Source organism: Mytilus edulis, chromosome 9 (assembly GCF_963676685.1).
Source record: "Mytilus edulis chromosome 9, xbMytEdul2.2, whole genome shotgun sequence".
NCBI classification, from domain to species: Eukaryota; Metazoa; Mollusca; class Bivalvia; order Mytilida; family Mytilidae; genus Mytilus; species Mytilus edulis.
In genome coordinates this window covers 69621114-69645037 of record NC_092352.1, presented here as the reverse complement: position 1 = coordinate 69645037, position 23924 = coordinate 69621114, and the positions used below count along the sequence as shown (strand labels likewise).

The 23924-nt window shown below is 32.7% G+C and overlaps 2 protein-coding genes across 2 annotated transcripts; both read right to left on the bottom strand.

Moving 5' to 3' along the window:
- Positions 1-7961: 7961 nt before the first annotated feature.
- On the bottom strand, positions 7962-12606 carry LOC139488908 (perlucin-like protein). The gene is made up of 5 exons (XM_071274875.1): positions 12479-12606; positions 10929-11017; positions 9959-10064; positions 9024-9252; positions 7962-8061 (listed from the first exon to the last, which is right to left on the bottom strand). The coding sequence occupies exons 1-5, from the start codon at positions 12528-12530 to the stop codon at positions 8031-8033; spliced, it is 507 nt and encodes a 168-aa protein (XP_071130976.1). The 5' UTR covers positions 12531-12606; the 3' UTR covers positions 7962-8030.
- Positions 12607-18697: 6091 nt separating this feature from the next.
- LOC139488904 (perlucin-like protein) lies at positions 18698-22924 on the bottom strand. The gene is made up of 5 exons (XM_071274871.1): positions 22830-22924; positions 21055-21143; positions 20062-20167; positions 19122-19350; positions 18698-18798 (listed from the first exon to the last, which is right to left on the bottom strand). Exons 1-5 carry the CDS (start codon positions 22879-22881, stop codon positions 18768-18770), a joined length of 507 nt encoding a protein of 168 aa, XP_071130972.1. The 5' UTR covers positions 22882-22924; the 3' UTR covers positions 18698-18767.
- Positions 22925-23924: the final 1000 nt, after the last annotated feature.

The following is a 23924-nucleotide window of genomic DNA, read 5'->3' as shown; positions in this document are numbered from 1 at the left end:
ACATGATGATCTCCTGTATAGTTCCGTATTGAAAACACGACTTTAATAACAGATAGACAAATACACCTGCTGTTGTTTCCTATTTAACTACTAATACTATTCGATTTCGTCATTTGCACCTACAGTTCTGAAAATACCACATACATACATGTATCTCACCTATTTTTTTTCTACCGAAGTGACTTAAATGAGGATATGGATTGTGTTTACAGAATAAAGAATAATAGAAAAACGAAAAAAGGAGAAAGAAGTGAAAAAAGTAAACAATAAACATGATAAAATTATAAATAACTAATTAAAGAAAATTGAGCAAAACTAAAAAAGACCTGAGAAAAATGACACGAAATACAGAAATGAAGGTTTCACCCTATCAGATCCTCTAATTATTTGATATTTATTAACTTTTAGTTTGTAAATATATCAAAACAGTAATCTGATAACCTATTTCTAGTTTGGGTTGATTTAGCGCGTTCTCTGGTTGCAATCTCACTGACGAAAACATGCGTCATGTTTGTAAAAGAGGGACGAAAGACACCAAAGGGACAGTCAAGCTCATAAATCTAAAACAAACTGAAAACGCCATGTCTAAAAATGAAAAAGACAAACATACAAACAATAGTACACATGACACAACATAAAAAACTAAAGAATAAACAACACGAGCCCCACCAAAAAACTAGGGGTGATCTCAGGTGCTCCGGAAGGGTAAGCAGATCCTGCTCCACATGTGGCACCCGTCGTGTTGCTTATGTGATTACAAATCCGGTAAATAGTCTAATTCGGTAGGTCACATTCATGAAAGGGAAGGGGATTGTAGTTACGACGTAAGGAACATATCCGACATGTCCGATATCATTTGTGAAACTGTTATTCCATAACGGTCAACCAACTCGTGATGGCGTCCGTAAAATTTACGAAGGGACGACTTCAACTTCACCATTTGAAACTCTTGGTTTAATAGCTTCCTTATGTGCAGCAACCCTCTATCAAGAAAATCATGATAGGAAATGCAAGCACGGGAATATCGTATCAATTGGGAGATATATACCCCGTATGCAGGTGCTGCTGGAATGTTGCTACTTAGAAATGGAAAGTTCACAATTGGAAAGCTGAAATCATCTCTTTTGCCGTAAAGTTTGAATTATTTTCGTGGGAATTATTTAGTGAAAGAACATCATCTATATAGCGGAAAGTAGAGTTAAAGAATATTGCTAACTTCTTATCTTTCTTCCTAAGAAGTTCCTGCATGAAGTCAGCCTCATAATAATAAAGAAACAAGTCGGCAAGAAGAGGGGCACAGTTTGTTCCCATTGGAATGCCGACTAACGATTTTAAGTGAAACAATAGTATATTCTCAAAAGTGCACAAAACACAATAATACAATAGAAAAATAGGACTTCAGAAACATAAAGAACTAATATATACCAGTCTCCCTCTCCCTCTTAATGCGATATTCCTGACACTCATTGTCTTATGTCATATCTTACTGTATTTTGTTATTTTTGGGAATTCGTTATTGTCCGTATGATTACTGTGGATTCATTTATTTTCGTGGGTACCAATTTTCATGGGTACCAATTTTCGTGGGTACCAATTTTCATGGATTGATAATAGCTGAATTTTCTTTGATATTAGGTTTCGTGGTTACTTCCTATAGTAGTTTTACAAGCTTAATGGACTAAGAGCTACTAAGCTTAAGTTTGAAGGCTTTCTGTTGTTCAAGACTATTGATTGACCTCTATATGTCTTTTATGTTTTGTTTTGTGTTGTTGGGTCACTGCCGTATTGGCGTTTAGCGAAATCTCATCTTATCCATACACATTGCTATACAAATACCTCTGATATTTTATCCAAAGATTCTTTCCCAGAAACATCAATACCAGTCAGATATAAAACCCAATTTGTATCGGATTTTGAAATTTGAAGATCTCGTTAAGTCATCTTTATTTCTAAAAAGATGAAATGTGATGCATTTTTAGTAGCAATATAAAGCCTAGACATATAACGTTGAAGCAATTAAAACTTGGTTTAAGGTATAATTAAGAAGTAATTATGTTATTGATTTTAAATAAAGATTCGTGAAAAGATATCTTTAAGGAAAGGAAGAATTTTCAAAGCATATCCCTTAAAGAATTCATTTACTCAAAATGATCATGGTTTATTGATTAAAACGTATCCCGAACAATTTCATTGAAGAACAAATACTTGCATAACATATAGTAACATTATATTTAAAAGAACTGATGACATAAAATGTTTGATGATGATGTAATCATTTCTTTAACACTTTCAAATCTTTATGCGAATAAAGAAAATGTAGTAAGAAAGCCAATGAGACAACTGACGTACACAGTCCGAATGGTGTTGGTGTTTACAACTATATCATGTATATAGGAAACTGTACGGATTTTGAAAATGAGGAAAAATCGAAATCCGTACTGTAAGCTATAAAAGGCCACGGCACACTGTACTTTAAACTTATCGAGCGTCGAATCGAGAGGAATGGCTAGGGATATGTCATACATTTTAACTTTTGAGGGGTTTTCGGTGGTCGAATTGTCTAAATTGTTCATCTAGTGTATCACTAGTTTTTAAACACGTAGGTTGTGCGTTCGTATCCGCACTTGACAAAGGGGGACGAAAGGTACCAAAGGGACAATCAAACTCATAAATCTAAAACAAAATGAAAACGCCATGGCTAAAAATGAAAAAGACAAACAAACAACAGCTCACATGACACAACATAGAAAACGAAAGAATAAACAACACGAACCCCAAATTAGACCTTTGGTTTTCCCGTTTGAATAGTTTTACACTAGTTATTTTGCGGCCCTTTATAGCTTGTTGTTCTGTGTGAGCCAAAGCTCCGTGTTGAAGGCCGTACATTGACCTATAATGGTTTACTTTTATAAATTGTAATTTGGATGGAGAGTTGTCTCATTGGCACTCACGCCACATCTTCCTATATCTATATAAAGGAAAATAGTAGCAAGTTCACAAGTTACACATTATCTTTTTTTTTACATAGAAAACCAAAGAATAAACAACACGAACCCCACGTGTGCGTTCGAAATAATCCTAATTGACTAGGATTGCCTATTTTCCTACCTAACTAAGACGCTAAATAGCGATTCTACTTGGTTAATTTCAAGAGTCGACTACACTAAGATTATACGCATGTTTTGAATGAGAATGAATTGTATATTTGTAGTGGCAGGAGCTGCTACATTTACATGAGTCGACAGGTTTAGACAAAAGAGATTTAAAATATCATAGGCAGTTCGAAAAAGTCATAAATCGAAGAGAAACCGACAAAATAATGTCAATAAAAACCACACAAAAACCACACTATTACGTACATGAGAGACATACATGTATACATTGTACTTGCCTCCCCATGCCGCTAAAGTTATATTTGTTTACAAAAACATCTATTTCTGTAGCACGTTTATTTCAAAGAGACAGATTACATCACATGAAAAATATGCATCATCATCATACAAAGGGACACAACTCTCACAACTTTAACATAAAACACATACGACCATACATATAAAGATACATAACATCCCGCCCCCCAAAAAGAAATTTCCCAAATTTTCCAAATAGTCTATGTGTTTTTTCCATATACAATATCCAGATATAGTGAAAATATGCTATCATTTCCGTGTTAAATAAAATCTGTTTACAAATAATCTTTGTAAATACATTGATAATAACTGAAATACTCGTGGCTGACCAGTTCTCACATCTAGCATCCATTTGCATACAAACCAGTACCAACTATGCAGAGAAATCCGAACGTCTGGCATCTCAATCTCCCCCTTGGGACCTTATGCACGTTCATTCAACATAAAACAAATATGCATTTGATACATTTACTCAATCCACTAAATGGAAAATACTAGAATATGGTCATAAATTTAGCTGTTACAGTATAAAACAAAATGATATATAATCACCAGAGACCTTAACAAATGCTAAATATTACATCAATGAAACACTTCATAAGTAACATATGTCAGTAAAAGAAAATACAACTAATTCTTCCTCTCTAATATGTCCAACCTCTCACAAAGTAACATAAAGATGAAACAAATGGAAAGCTCCAGAAATGTCAATATCAACCTTGGTTTTATTTTTTTACTATTCGCTGTCCAATCAGGCAAACTGTTAACAGAAATGTGATGTATAAACAATACACACAAACCAAATAAATCATAAAAATAAAATCCTTATGACAAAATTGAATGCAGTATTAATGTTAGAAAAAAATCCGTGTTTTCGTTGTAACTTGGGAGTGTATGACGAGATAAATCTGACACGTACCGTCTGGCGTCTTTGTAGTAGAATCTAAATAGTTCAGATCAAACCTGTTACACATTTTCCCATCTTAATCCTAAATACACATATAGGTCAAAATGATAAGTTACTAAAGATAATGCCAATTACTAAGCAATTATTTTCGAAGTACTGTGAGATGATAGGCCGGGATGCACACATACACATACACAGCTGTCTTTCTTGATGTCAGACAAAAACTCCAAAAAGCTGTTAAAAGTTTAATTGTTTGTGTAGCAATTTCGACGGCGTCCAACAGTCCAAATTAAAATTAAAGTTCAGATAACAATAAACAATAATTGCGAAAAGCCTTCGATAATAATATGCATGTACAATTTAATTTAAAAACAGTTCCTTGAATGTAACGGTTTTCTTTTGTTGACGAAAACTCTCCTGGTGTTCTGAATATTGGCTAAATCCAAATTAAAAACATCAAAATTTATATGAAATTCAAAAATCGGTTCCAGTGTCAAATGCAATGGTACAGCTATACTCTACTGAACGAAAATTCCAAGATTTAAAATTTAATAATGACGCCGCTAGCCCCGCGGGCTAGACTTTTAGAAAGTTTATTCTTCATCTTTGGGAACAGCTCACATAAAATACACTTAAAGGGATCGTTTTGAAGTCCTCCACCATATTACGTACATGGGGAAATATACTTGCCTCCCCATGCCGCTAAAGGTATATTTCTTTAAGAGCAACAAAAACACATCTATTTCCATAGCACGTTTGTTTCAAAGAGAGATAACATCATATGACAAATATGCATCATCATCATACAAAGGGACACAACTCTCACAACTTGAACATAAAACACATATGACCATACATATAAAGATACATAACAACACATAGGCAAGGACAAACAACAGTTGTTAAAATATTATTTGACACTAACTACTGAGCAACGTGAACCGAGCAAAACATCTAGGGTGTTCTTAGGTTCTCTGCTTTTGTTATGTTAGCTCAGGGTTTATCATTGCTTTTTTTGTATGTATCCGCTGTCAAATCTTCTTTTCTAGAAGTCCAAAGGCAAGTATATTTCATTGTTTCTCAGTAAAGAAACATGATGTCCAGGAATGCAGATTGAAAAATCTGTTCTCTAGGGTCAGCTTCATTTTATTGCATATAAGGAATATTTAGGATGCAAAAATAAAAAAAAAATGAACGGTACAGGGACGAGATAAATATATACTTTTTTTCAAATGAAGGCAACGAAAAAGACATAAACAGAACGATTGGAAATCGTACAGGTATAGAGAGCTCCCTCTATATGCTTGTTTTACAAAAATTAGGTGAAATGCTGATAGGACAACATTGAATTCACCTAGAGGGAGAACTAAAATGCCAAATAAAATACTTTTGTATCCATAACTAATATCATATGGTATATGTTTTGGTTTGTGAGAAAAAATAGGAGGGTGCAACATTTTTTTCCAGCTGTATGTTGTTGGCAAGGGAAGATTCATATCTGTATGCATGTGATTAATTTAATGTATATATATATATATATATACAAATCTAAACGAGTCTAAATTGAAAACTACGTTCAAACCTATGATTGCGTTGGATAAAAATCGCAATTTTTATACGTGTGCATGTAAAACAAATTTCGTCGTAGAAGGGTCTAAATACAGCACAAACAACATTTTCCAAAAGACCAAAAAGTGAAAAAAAGTATATTTAAGGTGGTAACCAACACTTTAACTAAAATCAATTTGGCTCCTTTAATTTTCTTAAAATTTTGAAAAAGTATTTACTTTGACCCTTTTACAAAAATATAAAAATTTCAAAAAAATTGAACCAACCGTTTTATCAGAAAATTACACTGGTTATATAGCAGTTTGACAAACACTTATTTTGATCATTGAGAAGTTTAATATTCCCGTAACATCACAACGTAATTAAAACGTTTAACTGATTTTACAGAGTTATCTCCCTGTAGTGTTAGGTACCACCTTAAACAAATATATATATATATCCTTCCTGTTTCGAAAACTTTCCTTAGAGACATTTCAGCAGTCACCGCTAAAATAAAAAAACACCGTCTGATCTTGTCGAACGTTGAAATCTTCAGCAAGAAGAGCAGTAAGGCGTTCCGATAATTACGAATCAATTCCCCATATCTTAGGAATTGCTCGCTTTTAATTTCAACTTTTATCTCATTTAAATGTAAGATGATTACAGAAAATCGAATGCTGAGACGTTAAAAAGTATATACCTGCACTTTAAAAGATCCGACTTAGTATTGCATAATATTTTCGTGTCTATTAAAGACGTCTGCATGCATGTTTTTATATAAGCTTCGGATTTCAAATATTTTGACCACGAGCATCACTGAAGAGACATGTATTGTCGAAATGTGCATCTGGTGCAAGAAAATTGGTACCGTTAATTTTATTGCCCTCTTTTAATCGTTGGGTACTTCTCATCGACGTATACATGTACTTTTCATTCCACTTTATTCATATTTAATTATGTTTTTCTATAAGTCAATCAGATATTTCTACCTGACGGATCAACTTACTTTAAATTGCTGCTTATCCGCTACGCAATCGTCGTTTAGATTTCAGAGCAGGTGTGATGACATGTCAACCAGGGACTGTTACCTTATGAACTAACCTAGAAAAAACCCATGGCACATTGACAGTTTTAGTTTCGGTCCTGATATGTATTAACTATATTCCACTGGACAATATAGCACTATTATCACTAGAGTTATTTTTTTTTATCTATTTGCACTATTTTCACTTTAAATGCTAAATTCATTACGAAGGATATTTTAATTTTAATCTGTATTATTACCCAACAGACAAAAATACATCTTTGTTTACTTACCGTTTTGATGGGAATCATGACACTTTTCGACAAAAAAGATGATATAACACGATTTAACTGTTTATGAATAGTTTCGTGTGTCTGATCGAGAAAGAAAACATAGTTTGTTAAGGCTGCATTTCATTTTACCCAATAATAACAACAACCCGCAAATGATTAAAACAGGAAAAAGAACGGCAACTCTTGCAATATTTTCCGTTTTGTTTCAGTTTACTTCTTTTTACATAATGATTTGTTGATTGCATTTACAAGATTTTCAAATATTCTAATCACCAGAATTTACTTTGAAGTCAATAAAATGTGAGTTAAAAAGTGATGTTACCGATTCATGTATAAAATACAGCCACCCTCTGACGTCAGAGAGCCCTGTTATCAGTCTAAAAGTTTATAGAGATAAACGATATCATAGAGCACAATGTTACGTTTGATGATTTGGTCAATTTTATATAGTTTATAAAAAAGATATCGATTGCCAAATAAGTTGAGTGAATTTAACGTCACCTCGTGTTGTTGGTTAAATATGTTTTTAACAAATCTGATAACTTTGGTATTCTATTAGCCTGATGAAGGTAGATATATGCTGTAATCTCTTATCAGCATGCAATCCTTTGATCAAATTTGAGTCTTATATGCTTCTAAAGACCAAAAAAATATCATGTCAGTTGCATAATTAAAAAATCAATGAACCATTTCTTACGCCATTCAATGTAACAATGAGGCTCTCTCAATATCTAGCAATTAACATAAAAACTAAATATCAAATAAAAACAACAACAAAGTTGGTGTGTATATATGTAATAAATAAACTGTAATGTAAAATGATATGAACAAATAACTGACAATTACGGCTATCCAAGTAGGTTTCCAATATCTGCTGCTCTAAAATATATAAAGAAAAATTTTAAAAATAATCATTTGTATATATAAAGTTATCTTTTTTTAAATGTGTGGAATTTTCGAGATTCCTTAGTTGCCATTTGTTGTAAATCTAAAAGTTTTCGGAACGAAATATTCGAACAGATAAAATCTGGAAATAGAGGCCATTTTTTTTAAAGTTAAAAATAAACAAAAGTTTGTTGATTACTCGATAGTTGGAACTAAATTAAAACAAACAGGGGAAAAACAACATACTTTACAGTAGCCAGTACTTCGGTACTGGCATGAAAATACGGATTTTTTGTGTTATTAAAATTTGCTGTTACAAAATATTAGAAATTATTATAAATTAAGGAATGTATCTCCCTCATGCAAAGCTCTGATTCCTTTCACGAATTTGGCTATACTTTTTGGACATTTTGGATTATAGCTCTTCATGTTTTATATAAGCTTTGGATTTCAAATATTTTGGCCACGAGCATCACTGAAGAGACATGTATTGTCGAAAAGCGCATCTGGTGCAACAAAATTGGTACCGTTGATTTTATTACTACCACTGGGTCGATGCCTCTGCTGGTGGACTATTAGTCCCCGAGGGTATCACCAGCCCAGTAGCCAGTACTTCGGTACTGGCATGAAAATACGGATTTTTTGTGTTATTAAAATTTGCTGTTACAAAATATTAGAAATTATTATAAATTAAGGAATGTATCTCCCTCATGCAAAGCTCTGATTCCTTTCACGAATTTGGCTATACTTTTTGGACATTTTGGATTATAGCTCTTCATGTTTTATATAAGCTTTGGATTTCAAATATTTTGGCCACGAGCATCACTGAAGAGACATGTATTGTCGAAATGCGCATCTGGTGCAACAAAATTGGTACCGTTGATTTTATTAAACTTATGAAAAGCACAGTGTTAAAATTATTGCTTTTAAATTGATTTCTTTGAAATAGAACTTACACCATTTCACAAATGTAGGTAGTTGGTACTGTACAAGGACCATCTGTCCAAGAATAATTGAAGCCTATAACTGGATCAACTCTCATAGCTACACAGTTCTCGTTTCCCCCTCTGTTGTTTGGCTGGGTAGGTCCCCAGTTAAAGTATGTTGCCTGCTTGCCGTTTGCTATCCAGTGAAATTCCCCTTCAGTTACAAGGTCATTTAATCCTATGTACATTCCAATGGAATCTGATAAAACAAACAAAATTGTTGCTGGTATAAAACAAAACAGGTTAGTTGCATCAATCGATTATTTATTTTTAAAGTTACGCTGCGATTTTTTTTTTGTATTTTGATGATAGAAGATATGGTATTAGTGCCCATTGGACAACTCTCCATCCAAGTTACACTTCGGAAAAGTAAACCATCATAGGCCAAAGTGCGGTCTTTTTAACACGGATCCTTGGCTCACACTGAAAAGCAAGGCATGAAGGGTCCCAACAAATACTAGTGTAAAACCATTCATACGGGATAACCAACGGTCTAAACTATTATATCAAATACATACCAACAATTGAGCAACGTGATATGATAATTATAGTGTAATATATCGTTTTCTAGGCTCATCGGAACATGTGTTTCTGTTTTAGTATGCTACTTCCTACTATTCAAACAAATGAGGGTTTGAGATTTGAACACGTTAGATCACTCTCTGTTTTGTAATGCATTGTTGTTATATGAACGTAATTCAAACCAGTTTTTTTTTATCGTCATGTTAAGTTCCTCATTTGTTATTTGCCATGATAGGATAACATAACAAATCGATAGTAATTAAGACAGCCAAGCTTGATAACACCTTAAACGAAGTGGCAAAATTGTATTAAGGTAATGAAAGATAGAGAAGAAAAGTTGCGCTCCATCATTTATGTTAAATCTAACGTCTATGTATCCTTACTTATTTTGATCATTAAATTTGCAAGAAACTGTTGTGTTTTTGCATCATCAACGGTAGCTAATGATGCAGATCTTCCATATTGACGTCCAATTACTTCACACAGTTTCTGTTAAAAGATAAAGAAATATTACTTTCAAATTTCAAAACAAACATTTATTCAGCATGTTGGTATAATATGATACCATTAATTTAAATGACAAAGTTAACATATTTTCAGTCATTTCTCTCCCTTAAAAAACAGCATAAGTTCTTCCATGCTTACACATTTCAAACAAAAGTACATTCCTACTTAACCGACTGCTAAGGTATAACCATGATGAAATATGCTACATTAAGAAAATGTATCCCGCTCCTAATATTATTTCGATGATCTTATTCTAAGACTGTAGTCCCTTAAGCTTGTTATTCAAAGTTATTGATATCATGTGAAATGAGATGCACCAGTTATTGACCGGTGTTCAAAACGCATGTATCCAATGAGAAAGATACAATTCAATGATAAACAAAAAACCTTAGGGATTCAAATACTGTAAACCAACTTCATTTCGCGGATACTTTGTTCCAGCCCTTTTAAGTCCACTTCGTGTTGATTTAATTTTATTTTTATAGCGATTTTTAAATTCACTAAATGCAGTAAGATTAGCAAATAAATTATCGCGACGATTTATATTCGCGTAATTTAACTAGTCGCAAAGGTCGCGAAATTAAATCGCTCGCGAAAATTAATTGGTTTTCAGTAACTTTAAAAGAGTCGGGCCTAGATGTGTTTACACAGTAATCGACTTCTGCTTCCGCTCATTATCTGTCATTGGAATTCACACTCATCCAAAATCGGGAATAAGACAAACTCCATACAGCGATTTATATAAAACATGCAAAAAGAGTAATTATAAATCATAGTAAAAGACCAAAATTATAATAAGAACACTTATTTTTCTATCCTCCCTCTGCTGATTTAATTTTTACTCACCAGTGAATCGGCAAATGTCTCGTTGTCACGGCTTAGAAAGAAACACTTGTCTCCATAATGACTCCAACTAGTAGGACATGCACAAAATACTGAAATCAAAATTAGTTTTTGTTCATCCTTTCATACAGAATAAAAATGCTGAGAACTGTCTAATATTAACAAACAAATGATATATTAAAGAGACTTGTCACATTTAAGGAACAGACAAATAATCCATGTTACATTTTATTCGACGCTCAGTTTATTTGCATCACGATGAAAACCTGTTTCAAACGGATTCCACTATTTGGTAATCGGACTAAAAGCACATGGTGTTCTTTATCCCAATAAATCGTCGCATCTATAACTGTTCGAGCTATCTATAATAAAGTTACTTTTTTCATCACAAAAATATGAATATTGTAAAAACAAAGCTAGGAAAACCTTGATTTCGCAAATAATATAACGTTCGTATTTTTTTTTTTGTTACTATGTTCTTTTATTCTTTCTTTTCGGTTGTTTTTGTATGGTGCAAAAAAGTTGGCCATTTATACATACATATGAAGGCTTTATAACAACTTTGCTGTGACTAACGCTTTTACACAGTAAACTATCGGTTGATATATGATTTATGTTGCCTCAAACATTGATAAACTTATCACAGTAGTACGAGAAATAATCTATCGCTATTCGTAATCATTTTGGTTCAATTTTATAAACAAATTGCTCAAAATTTTCGATGATTCTTAATTGGTTTGCAAGGCAACAATATATTTTAGGTTATGTTCGTGCAACATTTAATTATAGTATTTGGTGGGGAAGGGTATTGCAGGTGTTCAGCATTTATATGTTTATCAAAGTCGAAATCAGCAAAAAGATCTTTTCGTTAACTGATCCGGTACACATAAATACATTCATTTACAAGTTAAACATTAAATCGAACAGACCTAAACATTCTAGTTGATGAGTTTGTCTGTCTATTTAAATCAAAATAATGAATGCATGGTATGTATCGGGTTATATGATTGTTAGCAGGCTTTGAATGTTATCGCAAGGGATAATTTGATTGCATGGATTTGACAGCTATGATTATCCTAACATTTACTTTAATCCTTATGTCCATAATTCAAAACTACACGAAGAGGCATTTAATTATATATAACAGATTGAATCTTGAGGAATAAGTTCAATATTACATTACATGCATTGTATGTATGCTTCATTCTAATACTTTATTTTGATTGGCTAACAGCATTCTTGCGTCGTCAGTCTAAAACTAACGTTCATTTTGAAATGTAACATTCATCATGACACGAGCTTCGGCAATGCAATAAAGTGCACTGGTAAATAAAAGAAAATCTTTTCAATCTTGTTTTCATCATCCTAGCAAAATATTAAATTGTAAGTATTGACTTCTTCTTTTAGTAATTTCATAGGGTTGTAAAAGCGATGTCCCTGTGTACATTTTTAGAATGAAGCATTTCGGCGCTTTATACTAAATGTACATCGGTAAACGCTCGTACACCCCAAAATATTTAAGGAGCATTAAAATATTAAGAAAAAGGACTTACCAACTGTGGCTACAAATGCCAGAACACAAATTTTCATACAAACAAAAGACATTCTGTTATATTAGGCAGCAGTTTGAATATTGAATGTTGCATTTCTAGAGGCGATATTTATATTCGTTAATTATCTCAAGTTCGTGATGTCAAACAATTGCAGACAAACTGGAATGTGGTGTAACATTTGGGGCAAGACAAAGTCAAGGTCTACTTAGTTATTACTGATAATGGACCAACTTTTATGACTGGTATTCATACAGACCATTTTGATAAAAAGGTCAAATTTCAGAACAAGATTATTTGGAATATAATTTGGAACATTTATCAGGATAAGGATAAAAGCGATAGATCGTGATTTCCTATGTGATTAATTATTGAAATTTGAATAAGAATATGCATCAGTACATGAGGTGAACTATGAGAGTGTTAATCGGAATATCCATTATGAGTGCCTCTGATGACATTCACCTCGACGGAACGCGCGTCTTCCGTGCAAACTTATAAGCCTCATACATTTGATGCGTTTGTAGTACAAGTAGAAAATTGTAATCACTTGACAACTTAGTATGTGCACACGAAACATATTTCCAGAATAAGCTTTAACCAATGCTCATATATTTCAGTTGCAACCAGGGGTCAAAATGATGTTTGATATGATCCATTGTCTCAGAGAGAATTTCCTCTAGCCATACAAAGCCTTCCGAAAACAAATTTTGAGTTACATAGGAGAAGATAGGTTATATAAAATGCTTTTTTTTTAGAAAATGCAAATACAAAAAAAAATATAATGTGTAACTTGTGAACTTGCTACTACTTTCCTTTATATAGATATAGGAAGATGTGGCGTGAGTGCCAATGAGACAACTCTCCATCCAAATTACAATTTATAAAAGTAAACCATTATAGGTCAATGTACGGCCTTCAACACGGAGCTTTGGCTCACACCGAACAACAAGCTATAAAGGGCCGCAAAATAACTAGACTAAGTGTAAAACTATTCAAACGGGAAAACCAAAGGTCTAATTTGGGGTTCGTGTTGTTTATTCTTTAGTTTTCTATGTTGTGTCATGTGTGCTGCTGTTTGTTTGTCTTTTTCATTTTTAGCCATGACGTTGTCAGTTTGTTTTAGATTTATGAGTTTGACTGTCCCTTTAGTATTGTGACGTTTTTGACAGATAGCAGTGGCTTAATTTTTATTGATATGGTCTATATTTTGTTGTACTATTATTTAGCTAATCTGGTAAATACATTATGTATAATGGAGACTTCATGCTTTAACGTAAATACAATTTACATTATTTTGTCTATATGTCTGCCAACCGTCCTTTGTATTATTTTATTAAAGCAGTAAATGTGTGTATATTATTTCATTATTACCTATACATGGTTTAATCGTTTTAATATTGTATGTTCCAGAATGATAGAAAACGTGTGTTTTCTTACCGGGAGCTTTTGATTAATTTTACGTTACTTTCACTTTCGCTTTTACAGGAAGTCAAGAGTATTATTATAAATATAGTGACAATAGAAATCGTATAATTTGTAGACTGTTCGGGACATGTTTTAGTTATATTTTTGTATGTTTTTCAAAATAGGGATTAATGTTAGAATGTTTTATGTAAGGTTTATGTAGAAGAGAGTTTTATTCTGATTATTGTAATAAGTTCTGATGAACTATTTTTGCACCGACGTTGCGCATCTTTTCACAGTAATAGGGCTGTAATGACGTCATTTGTTCAGACGTTTAGTGCAAAGATATGTACCTTATAAGGAAGTTTCCTTATTAGGTCATTGATTTCACCAAAATTTGGAATTTATCTCACGCGAAACAACAACACAAGCGTAAGATTCATAGTATTTTACGTCAGTTCCAGCTTGTCCCTACCGCCGGCTAGCAGCTTTTTTTACGTGTCTCATAAATTTCAAGGTACAGTTTTTCTAAAGCAGCAGTTTAAGTTCCAGAATGTTGCAATATATATGCAATATAATTATTTATGCAGTTCATTTAATTGTTCCAGTTTTTAACGGAGGCAGAAATTTAATAGTTATCTTGTTTTCTAAATATTATAAGTTTTGAGAATAAAGTTTGATGATGCATTTAAACTTTGAAAAGGGGAAAGGTGCGTAAAGTCGGCAAACATGTCCGTTTGTTTTAAATATTCAGTGCTGCTGTTAATATATTTTTATGATATAGAAAGAGGCTTACGAAAATTGTGACTTATTTATTTGTGTAGTATTTTACATGTATTTATATGGAGAGTTGCTGATAGAATCTGTGTTTCTTGAATGTTGATTTTTGGTGTAGCTGTTTTAGAGTATTATTATCTGTTCGTCTAATCCATACGGAATATTGTTAATTGTTGATTGTTGTTTTAAGAGATTTATTTATGTTAATCCGTGCTCCAGTTGTTTATTATATTATGTCTGGTGAATAAAAGTTAGTATACACTTGAAACGATTTTGTGTTTGCATTCAGAGCATCAACGTAAGGGCGGATCTGATACCTTATTACATTACATATAAAAATACAATCCGTCTCACACACACACACACACACATAAAAAGGAGACTGCGCTGACCTAGAAACTATATTTGTGTGATATGCAGTATGCAGTAGCAGCAGCAGTAATTATCTTGAGCCTTCATATTTCCCGAAAATTCTTTTGGTTCGTTGTTTGTGTCTGTCTAGTGTAATGGTTGGTTTGGTTGGTTAGAAAGGTTCTCACCGGTTAGCGAACACGTTACAGTATCTTTTGTCCCTCTTTTATACACATTTTACTTTAAGAGTTACATATATTTCCCCTGATATATGACAGATAAGAACAATTGAATTAAAAAAAAAAAGCAAATAACATAAATCAAAACGTTTTTTTTTTAAATTATACAGCGAATCACTAACACATGTTACATTTCTTTATTTATATAAATTATCCTTCATACACATTTGCATTTTAAAGCAAAGAATTAGCCGATTGTGTGCTTCTATTTTACAACACAATAACGTTAGCTGAATATATGACTTTCACAACGTAGGACAATAGTAAATGCGTCTGATACCTGATTGCCTACGGATAAACCCTGTTTGTTGTATGGTTTTTATTAGTTTAGGAAACTTTGTTGAATTTTTCTACCCTAGGAATAGCTTACCTTAGCTATATTTGGCAAATAGTTTAGAATTATGGGTCCTCGATGCTTTACAACTTCGTACTTTATTTGGCTTTTTTGCAACATTTTTATTCGAGCGTCACTGATGAGTCTTAGTAAAAGAAGACGCGCGTCTAGAACACATATACAATTCCAATCTTGATATTTATGATAAGTTTATTCATTTTTCTTTTTCTGCAGAGTTTTGTGAGCTGTTGTTATTTCTTCGTCTATTTTTTTTCTTCGGCATGATGTTTCATATCAAATTTCCGTCGAGGAATGATTTAAATGAAAAAAATAAGGTATTACAATACTGAGTAACCTTAAATTAATAATCACCAGCAAGGCGGTAACTATTGTTTTAAAATAATTGTGTTTTGTTGTGTGAGCCTTCTTTTTGCACATATCGTACATAAATATGTTTTCATATACATGTATGACATTCAAAAACAAACAACATGCTAGAATAAGTAAATAAAACCCTGTTGAAATTGGACGCAGCGTCATTATCGCTGTTATCAATACTACCAGTGGAAGAAACATTTACAATGTTTACTGAGGCTTGGCACATTGATTATTATGACACAAAGCATTGACTATCAATATGTTTATATAACTTCTCTCACATACTTGATTACATGGATCTCAAGATATGTAACTACTATGATGCTAAAATGAATGATAAAATTGAGAAAGGAATTGGGGAATGTGTCAAAGCGACAACAACCCGACCATAGAGCAGACACAGCCTAAGGCCACCAATGGGTCTGCAATGTAGCGAGAAACTCCCGCACCCGTAGGCGTCCTTCAGTTGGCCCCTTAAAAATATGTACATGTATACTAGTACAGTGATAATGGACGTCGTACTAAACTCCAAATTATACACAAGAAACTAAATTTAAAAATCACACAAGACTAATAAAGGCCAGAAGCTCCTGACTTGGGACAAGCGCAAAATTGCAGCGGGGTTAAACCTGTTTATGAGATCTCAACCCTCCCCTATACCTCTAGCCAATGTAGAAAAATAATACGCACAATAAAATTCAGTTTAAGAGAAGTCCGAGTCCGATGTCAGAAGATGTAACAAAAGACAATAAATAAAATGACAACAATACATAAATAACAACAGACTACTAGCAGTTAACTGACATGCCAGCTCCAGACCCAAATGCATGTAAAACAAATTTCGTTGTACATGTAGAAGGGTCTAAATACAGCACAGACAACATACAATTTTTCCAGAAGACCAAAAAAGTGAAAAAGTATATTTTAACAAAACGTATTTGACTATAAACAGGTCGAACAACTGATGTTCTTAAACCCTGCTGACTGCCATTAGTGATTTCAAATAAAAAAGGATGATCACAAGATGTAACAAAATGGATCTTAATATAAATTTAATACTAAACAGAAAACCATAAGCTTGCGGCAATGAGGTTATACCACAAACATGAATGCAAAACATTTGTACACCAGATCCAGATTTCGACAATGCATGTCTCTTCAGTGATGTTAGGGACTGAAACGGTATTTGGAAGGCCATATAGTTTACCTCAATTTTAAAAGGATAAATACTTGAATTAAAAGAAACAAAATAGGAGGAATAGATAATATAAACCGGAAGGAAAATATGATACAAGCCCAAACGACAATATGTAAACAAGTCTAAATTGTGAACTACGTTCAAACCTATGAATGCGTTGTATAAAACCCGCAATTTTTATTACTGTGCATGTAAAACAAATTTCGTTATTGAAGGGACTAAATACATCACAAACAACATTTTCCAAAAGACCAAAAAGGTGAAAAAATATATTTAAACAAAACGCATTTTACTAACAAGTCGAACAACTGATGTTTTTAAACCCTACTGACTGCCATTGGCGATTGCCAAATCAATTGATCACAAGATGTAACAAAATGGATCTAAATATCAATTTAATACTAATCAGAAAACCATAAACTTGCGACAAAGATGTTAAACCACAAATATAATGTGCAAAAAAATTGTACACCAGTTCCGGATTTCGACAATACATGTATCGTCAGTGATGTTAGGGATAGAAACGTTATTTAGAAGGCCATAAAATTTACCTTAAATTTCACTAGTGTCTCTACATATGATGTTCAGGTAAAACTATTTTAGTTTTATATTGTAAGGAAATCAAGATTGCTGTCGTTTAAGGTGGTACCCAACACTTTCACTAAAATTAATTTGGCTCGTTAAATTTTCTTAAAATTTTGTCAAAGTATTAACTTTGACACTTTAACAAAAATATAGAAATATAAAATTTTTTGAACCAACCGTTTTGTCAGAAAAATTACACTGGTTATATAGCAATTTGACAAACACCAATTTTGATCATTGAGAAGCTTAATATTTTTTTTACAACACAACGTAATTAAAACGTTTAACTCACTTTCCAGAGTTATCTCCCTGTTGTGTTAGGTACCACCTTAATAATCAGAATAGATTGATCTGATTTATTTTACATCGTGCTCATACTGATGAAGGATATACGTTATACGTAATATGTAACATTTGTTCATTTTATTGTTATTTTATGGTGATGTTCTACCCTTTAGACTTGTTGTATTTATATATTGCTACATATATAACACGTGTAACGTCTTTGTAGTCTTAATCCATCCCAAATCTTAAAATTGTTATCGAATAGATAGCATTTCTGACTGAGACAATTTATCATACAAAAATATATAGTTTTGACCTCTCTTTTCAACTCTTAAACCATCTACGGATTTTCCTTACATAACATTTATCATTAATGGGCAGCGGTTAAAGCTTATTAGATAATATGTTTCGTGCGCACAGACATAATTTTCAATGGTTTACAGTTTTGTACTGGTACTGAAAGTCCCTAATCACATGCCGAAATCAAATGACAAAACACATAAAAAACGAATGGACAACAATTGTCATATTCCTTACTTGGTAATGCATTTTCACATGAAAAAAATGGTGGAATAAACCTGGTTTACATTCAATGTAACGATGAGGCTCTCTCAATATCTAGCAATTAACATAAAAAAACTAAATATCAAATAAAAACAACAACAAAGTTGGTGTGTATATATGTAATAAATAAACTGTAATGTAAAATGATATGAACAAAATGCCTGACAATTACGGCTATCCAAGTAGGTTTCCAATATCTGCTGCTCTAAAATATATAAAGAAAAATTTTAAAAATAATCAGTTGTATATATAAAGTAATCTTTTTTTTTAAATGTGTGGAATTTTCGAGATTCATTAGTTGCCTTTTGTTATAAATCTAAAAGTTTTCGGAACAAAATATCCGAACAGATAAAATCTGGAAATAGAGGCTTTTTTTTTCAAAGTTAAAAATAAATATAATTTTGTTGATTACTCGATAGTTGGAACCAAATTAAAACAAACAGTGGAAAAACAACATACTTTGAACTTATGAAAAGCACAGTGTTAAAATTATTGCTTTTAAATTGATTTCTTTGAAATAGTACTTACACCATTTCACAGATGTAGGTAGTTGGTACTGTACAAGGACCATCTGTCCAAGAATAATTGAAGCCTATAACTGGATCAACTCTCATAGCTACACAGTTCTCGTTCCCCCCTCTGTTGTTTGGCTGGGTAGGTCCCCAGTTAAAGTATGTTGCCTGCTTGCCGTTTGCTATCCAGTGAAATTCCCCTTCAGTTACAAGGTCATTTAATCCTATGTACATTCCAATGGAATCTGATAAAACAAACAAAAATGTTGCTGGTATAAAACAAAACATGTTAGTTGCATCAATCGATTACTTATTTTTAAAGTTACGCTGCGATTTGTTTTTTTTGTATTTTGATGATAGAAGATATGGTATTAGTGCCCATTGGACAACTTTCCATCCAAGTTACACTTCGTAAAAGTAAACCATCATAGGCCAAAGTACGGTCTTTAACACGGATCCTTGGCTCACACTGAAAACCAAGGCATAAAGGGCCCCAACAAATACTAGTGTAAAACCATTCAAACGGAATAACCAACGGTCTAAACCATTATATCAAATACATACCAACAATTAAGCAAGATAGTATAATATTTATAATGTGATATATACGATAGTATCGTTTTCCAGGCTTACCGGAACATGTGTTTCCGTTTAAGTATGCTACTTCCTACTGTAACAAATGAGCGTTTGGGATTTGAACACGTTAGGTCACTCTCTGTTTTGTAATGCATTGTTGTTATATGAACGTAATTCAAACCAGTTTTTTTATCGTCATGTTAAGTTTCTCATTTGTTATTTGCCATGATAGGATAACATAACAAATCGATAGTAATTAAGACAGCCAAGCTTGATAACACCTTAAACGAAGTGGCAAAATTGTATTAAGGTAATGCAAGATAGAGAAGAAAAGTTGCGCTCCATCATATATGTTAAATCTAACGTCTACGTATCCTTACTTATTTTGATCATTAAATTTGCAAGAAACTGTTGTGTTTTTGCATCATCAACGGTAGCTAATGATGCAGATCTTCCATATTGACGTCCAATTACTTCACACAGTTTCTGTTAAAAGATAAAGAAATATTACTTTCAAATTTCAAAACAAACATTTATTCAGCATGCTGGTATAATTATATATGATACCATTAATTTAAATGACAAAGTTAACATATTTTCAGTCATTTCTCTCCCTTAAAAAACAGCATAAGTTCTTCCATGCTTACACATTTCAAACAAAAGTACATTCCTACTTAACTGACTGCTTAGGTATAACCATGATGAAATATGCTACATTAAGAAAATGTATCCCGCTCCTAATATTATTTCGATGGTCTTATTCTAAGACTGTAGTCCCTTAAGCTTGTTATTCAAAGTTATTGATATCATATATAAGATCACGTGATGTGAAATAAGATGCAACAGTTGTTGACCGGTGTTCAAAACGCATGTATCCGATGAGAAAGATACAATTCAATGATAAACAAAAAAACTTGAGGGATTCAAATACTGTACACCAACTTCTTTTCGCAGATAATTTGTTCTGGCCCTTTTAAGCCCACTTCGTGTTGATTTCATTTTATTTTTATAGCGATTTTTAAATTCACTAAATGCAGTAAGATTAGGAAATAAATTATCGCGACGATTTATATTCGCGTAATTTAACTAGTCGCAAAGGTCGCGAAATTAAATCGCTCGCGAAAACTAATTGGTTTTCAGTAACTTTAAAAGAGTCGAGCCTAGGTGTGTTTAAAAAGTAATCGACTTCTGCTTCCGCTCATTATCTGTCATTGGAATTCATACTCATCCAAAATCGGGAATAAGACAAACTCCATACTGCGATTTATACAAAACATGCAAAAAGAGTAATTATAAATCATAGTAAAAGACCAAAATTATAATAAGAACACTTAATTTTCTATCCTTCCTCTGCTGATTTCATTTTTACTCACCAGTGAATCGGCAAATGTCTCGTTGTCACGGCTTAGAAAGAAACACTTGTCTCCATAATGACTCCAACTAGTAGGACATGCACAAAATACTGAAATCAAAATTAGTTTTTGTATATCCTTTCATACAGAATTAAAATGCTGAGAACTGTCTAATATTTACAAACAAATAATATAAAGAGATTTGTCACATTCAAGGAACAGAAGAATAATACATGTTACATTTTATTCGACGCTCAGTTTATTTGCACCACGATGAAAACCTGTTTCAAACGGATTCCAGTATTTGGTAATCGGACTAAAAACACATGGTGTTCTTTATCCCAATAAATCGTCGCATCTATAACTGTTCGAGCTATCTATAATAAAGTTACTTTTTTCATCACAAAAATATTGTAAAAACAAAGCTAGGAAAAGCCTGATTTCGCAAATAATATAACGTTCGTACTTTTTTTTGTTACTATGTTCTCTTATTCTTTCTTTTCGGTTGTTTTTGTATGGTGCAAAAACGTTGGCCATTTATACATACATATGAAGGCTTTTATAAAAACTTTGCTGTGACTAACGCTTTTACACAGTAAACTAACAGTTGATATATGATTTATGTTGCCTCAAACATTGATAAACTTATCACAGTAGTACGATAATTACTTCGTATGCCAAATGAGCGTACAATATGGTAAAAATTAAAAATAATCTATCGCTATTCGTAATCATTTTGGTTCAATTTTATAAACAAATTGCTCAAAATTTTCGCTGATTTTTAATTGGTTTGCAAGGCAGCAATATCATTTTGGGTTATGTTCGTGCAACATTTAATTATAGTATTTGGTGGGGAAGGGTATTGCAAGTGTTCAGCATTTATATGTTTATCAAAGTCGAAATCAGCAAAAAGATCTTTTCGTTAACTGATCCGGTACACATAAATACATTCATTTACAAGTTAAACATTAAATCGAACAGACCTAAACATTCTAGTTGATGAGTTTGTCTGTCTATTTAAATCAAAATAATGTATGCATGGTATGTATCGGGTTATATGATTGTTAGCAGGCTTTGAATGTTATCGCAAGGGATAATTTGATGGCATGGATTTGACAGCTATGCTTATCTTAACATTTACTTTAATCCTTATGTCCATAAATCAAAGAGGGACGAAAGATACCAAAGGGACAGTCAAACTCATAAATCTAAAACAAACTGATGACAACGCCATGGCTAAAAATGAAAAAGACAACAGAAAAACAATAGTACACATGACACAACATAGAAAACTAAAGAATAAACAACACGAACCCCACCAAAAACTAGGGGTGATCTCAGGTGCTCCGGAAGGGTAAACTACACGAAGAGGCATTTAATTATATAGAAAAGATTGACTCTTGAAGAATTAGTTCAATATTACATTACATGCATAGTATGTATGCTTCATTCTAATACTTTATTTTGATTGGCTAACCGCATGCACGCGTCGTCAGTCTGAAACTAACGTTCATTTTGAAATGTAACATTCATCATGACACGAGCTTCGGCAATAAAGTGCACTGGTAAATAAAAGAAAAACTTATTTTCAATCTTGTTTTCATCATCCTAGCAAAATATTAAATTATAAGTATTGAATTCTTCTTTTAGTAATTTCATAGAGTTATAAAAACGATGACCCTGTGTACATTTTTAGAATGAAGCATTTCGGCGCTTTATACTAAATGTACATCGGTAAACGCTTGTACACCCCAAAATATTTAAAAAGCATTTAAATATCAAGAAAAAGGACTTACCAACTGTGGCTACAAATGCCAGAACACAAATTTTCATACAAACAAAAGACATTCTGTTATATTAGGCAGCAGTTTGAATATTGAATGTTGCATTTCCAGAGGCGATATTTATATTCGTTAATTATCTCCAGTTCGTGATGTCAAACAATTACATACAAACTGGAATGGGGTGTAACATTTGGGCCAAACACAAAGTCAAGGTCTACCTAGTTATTACTGATAATGGACCAACTTTTATGACTGGTATTCATACAGACCATTTTGATAAAAAGGTCAAATTTCAGGACAAGATTATTTGGAATATAATTTGGAACATTTATCAGGATAAGGATATAAGCGATAGATCGTGATTTCCTATGTGATTAATTATTGAAATTTGAATAAGAATATGCATCAGTACATGAGGTGAACTATGAGAATGTTAATCGGAATATCCATTATGAGTGCCTCTGATGACTTTCACCTCGACGGAACGCGCGTCTTCCGTCCAAACTTATAAGCCTCATACATTTGATGCGTTTGTAGTACAAGTAGAAAATTGTAATCACTTGACAACTTAGTATGTGCAAACGAAACATATTTCCAGAATAAGCTTTAAACAATACTCATATATTTCAGTTGCAACCAGGGGTCAAAATGATGTAAGGTATGATCCATTGTCGCAGAGAGAATTTCCTCTAGCCATACAAAGCCTTCAGAAATCAAATTTTGAGTTACATAGGAGAAGAAAGGTTATATAAAATGCTTTTTTTTTAGAAAATGCAAATAAAAAAAACCATAATGTGTAACTTGTGAACTTGCTACTACTTTCCTTGATATAGATATAGGAAGATGTGGCGTGAGTGCCAATGAGACAACTCTCCATCCAAATTACAGTTGATAAAAGTAAACCATTATAGGTCAATGGACGGCCTTCAACACGGAGCTTTGGCTCACACCGAACAACAAGCTATAAAGGGCCGCAAAATAACTAGTGTAAAACCAAAGTTCTAATTTGGGGTTCGTGTTGTTTATTCTTTAGTTTTCTATGTTGTGTCATGTGTGCTGTTGTTTGTTTGTCTTTTTCATTTTTAGCCATGACGTTGTCAATTTTTT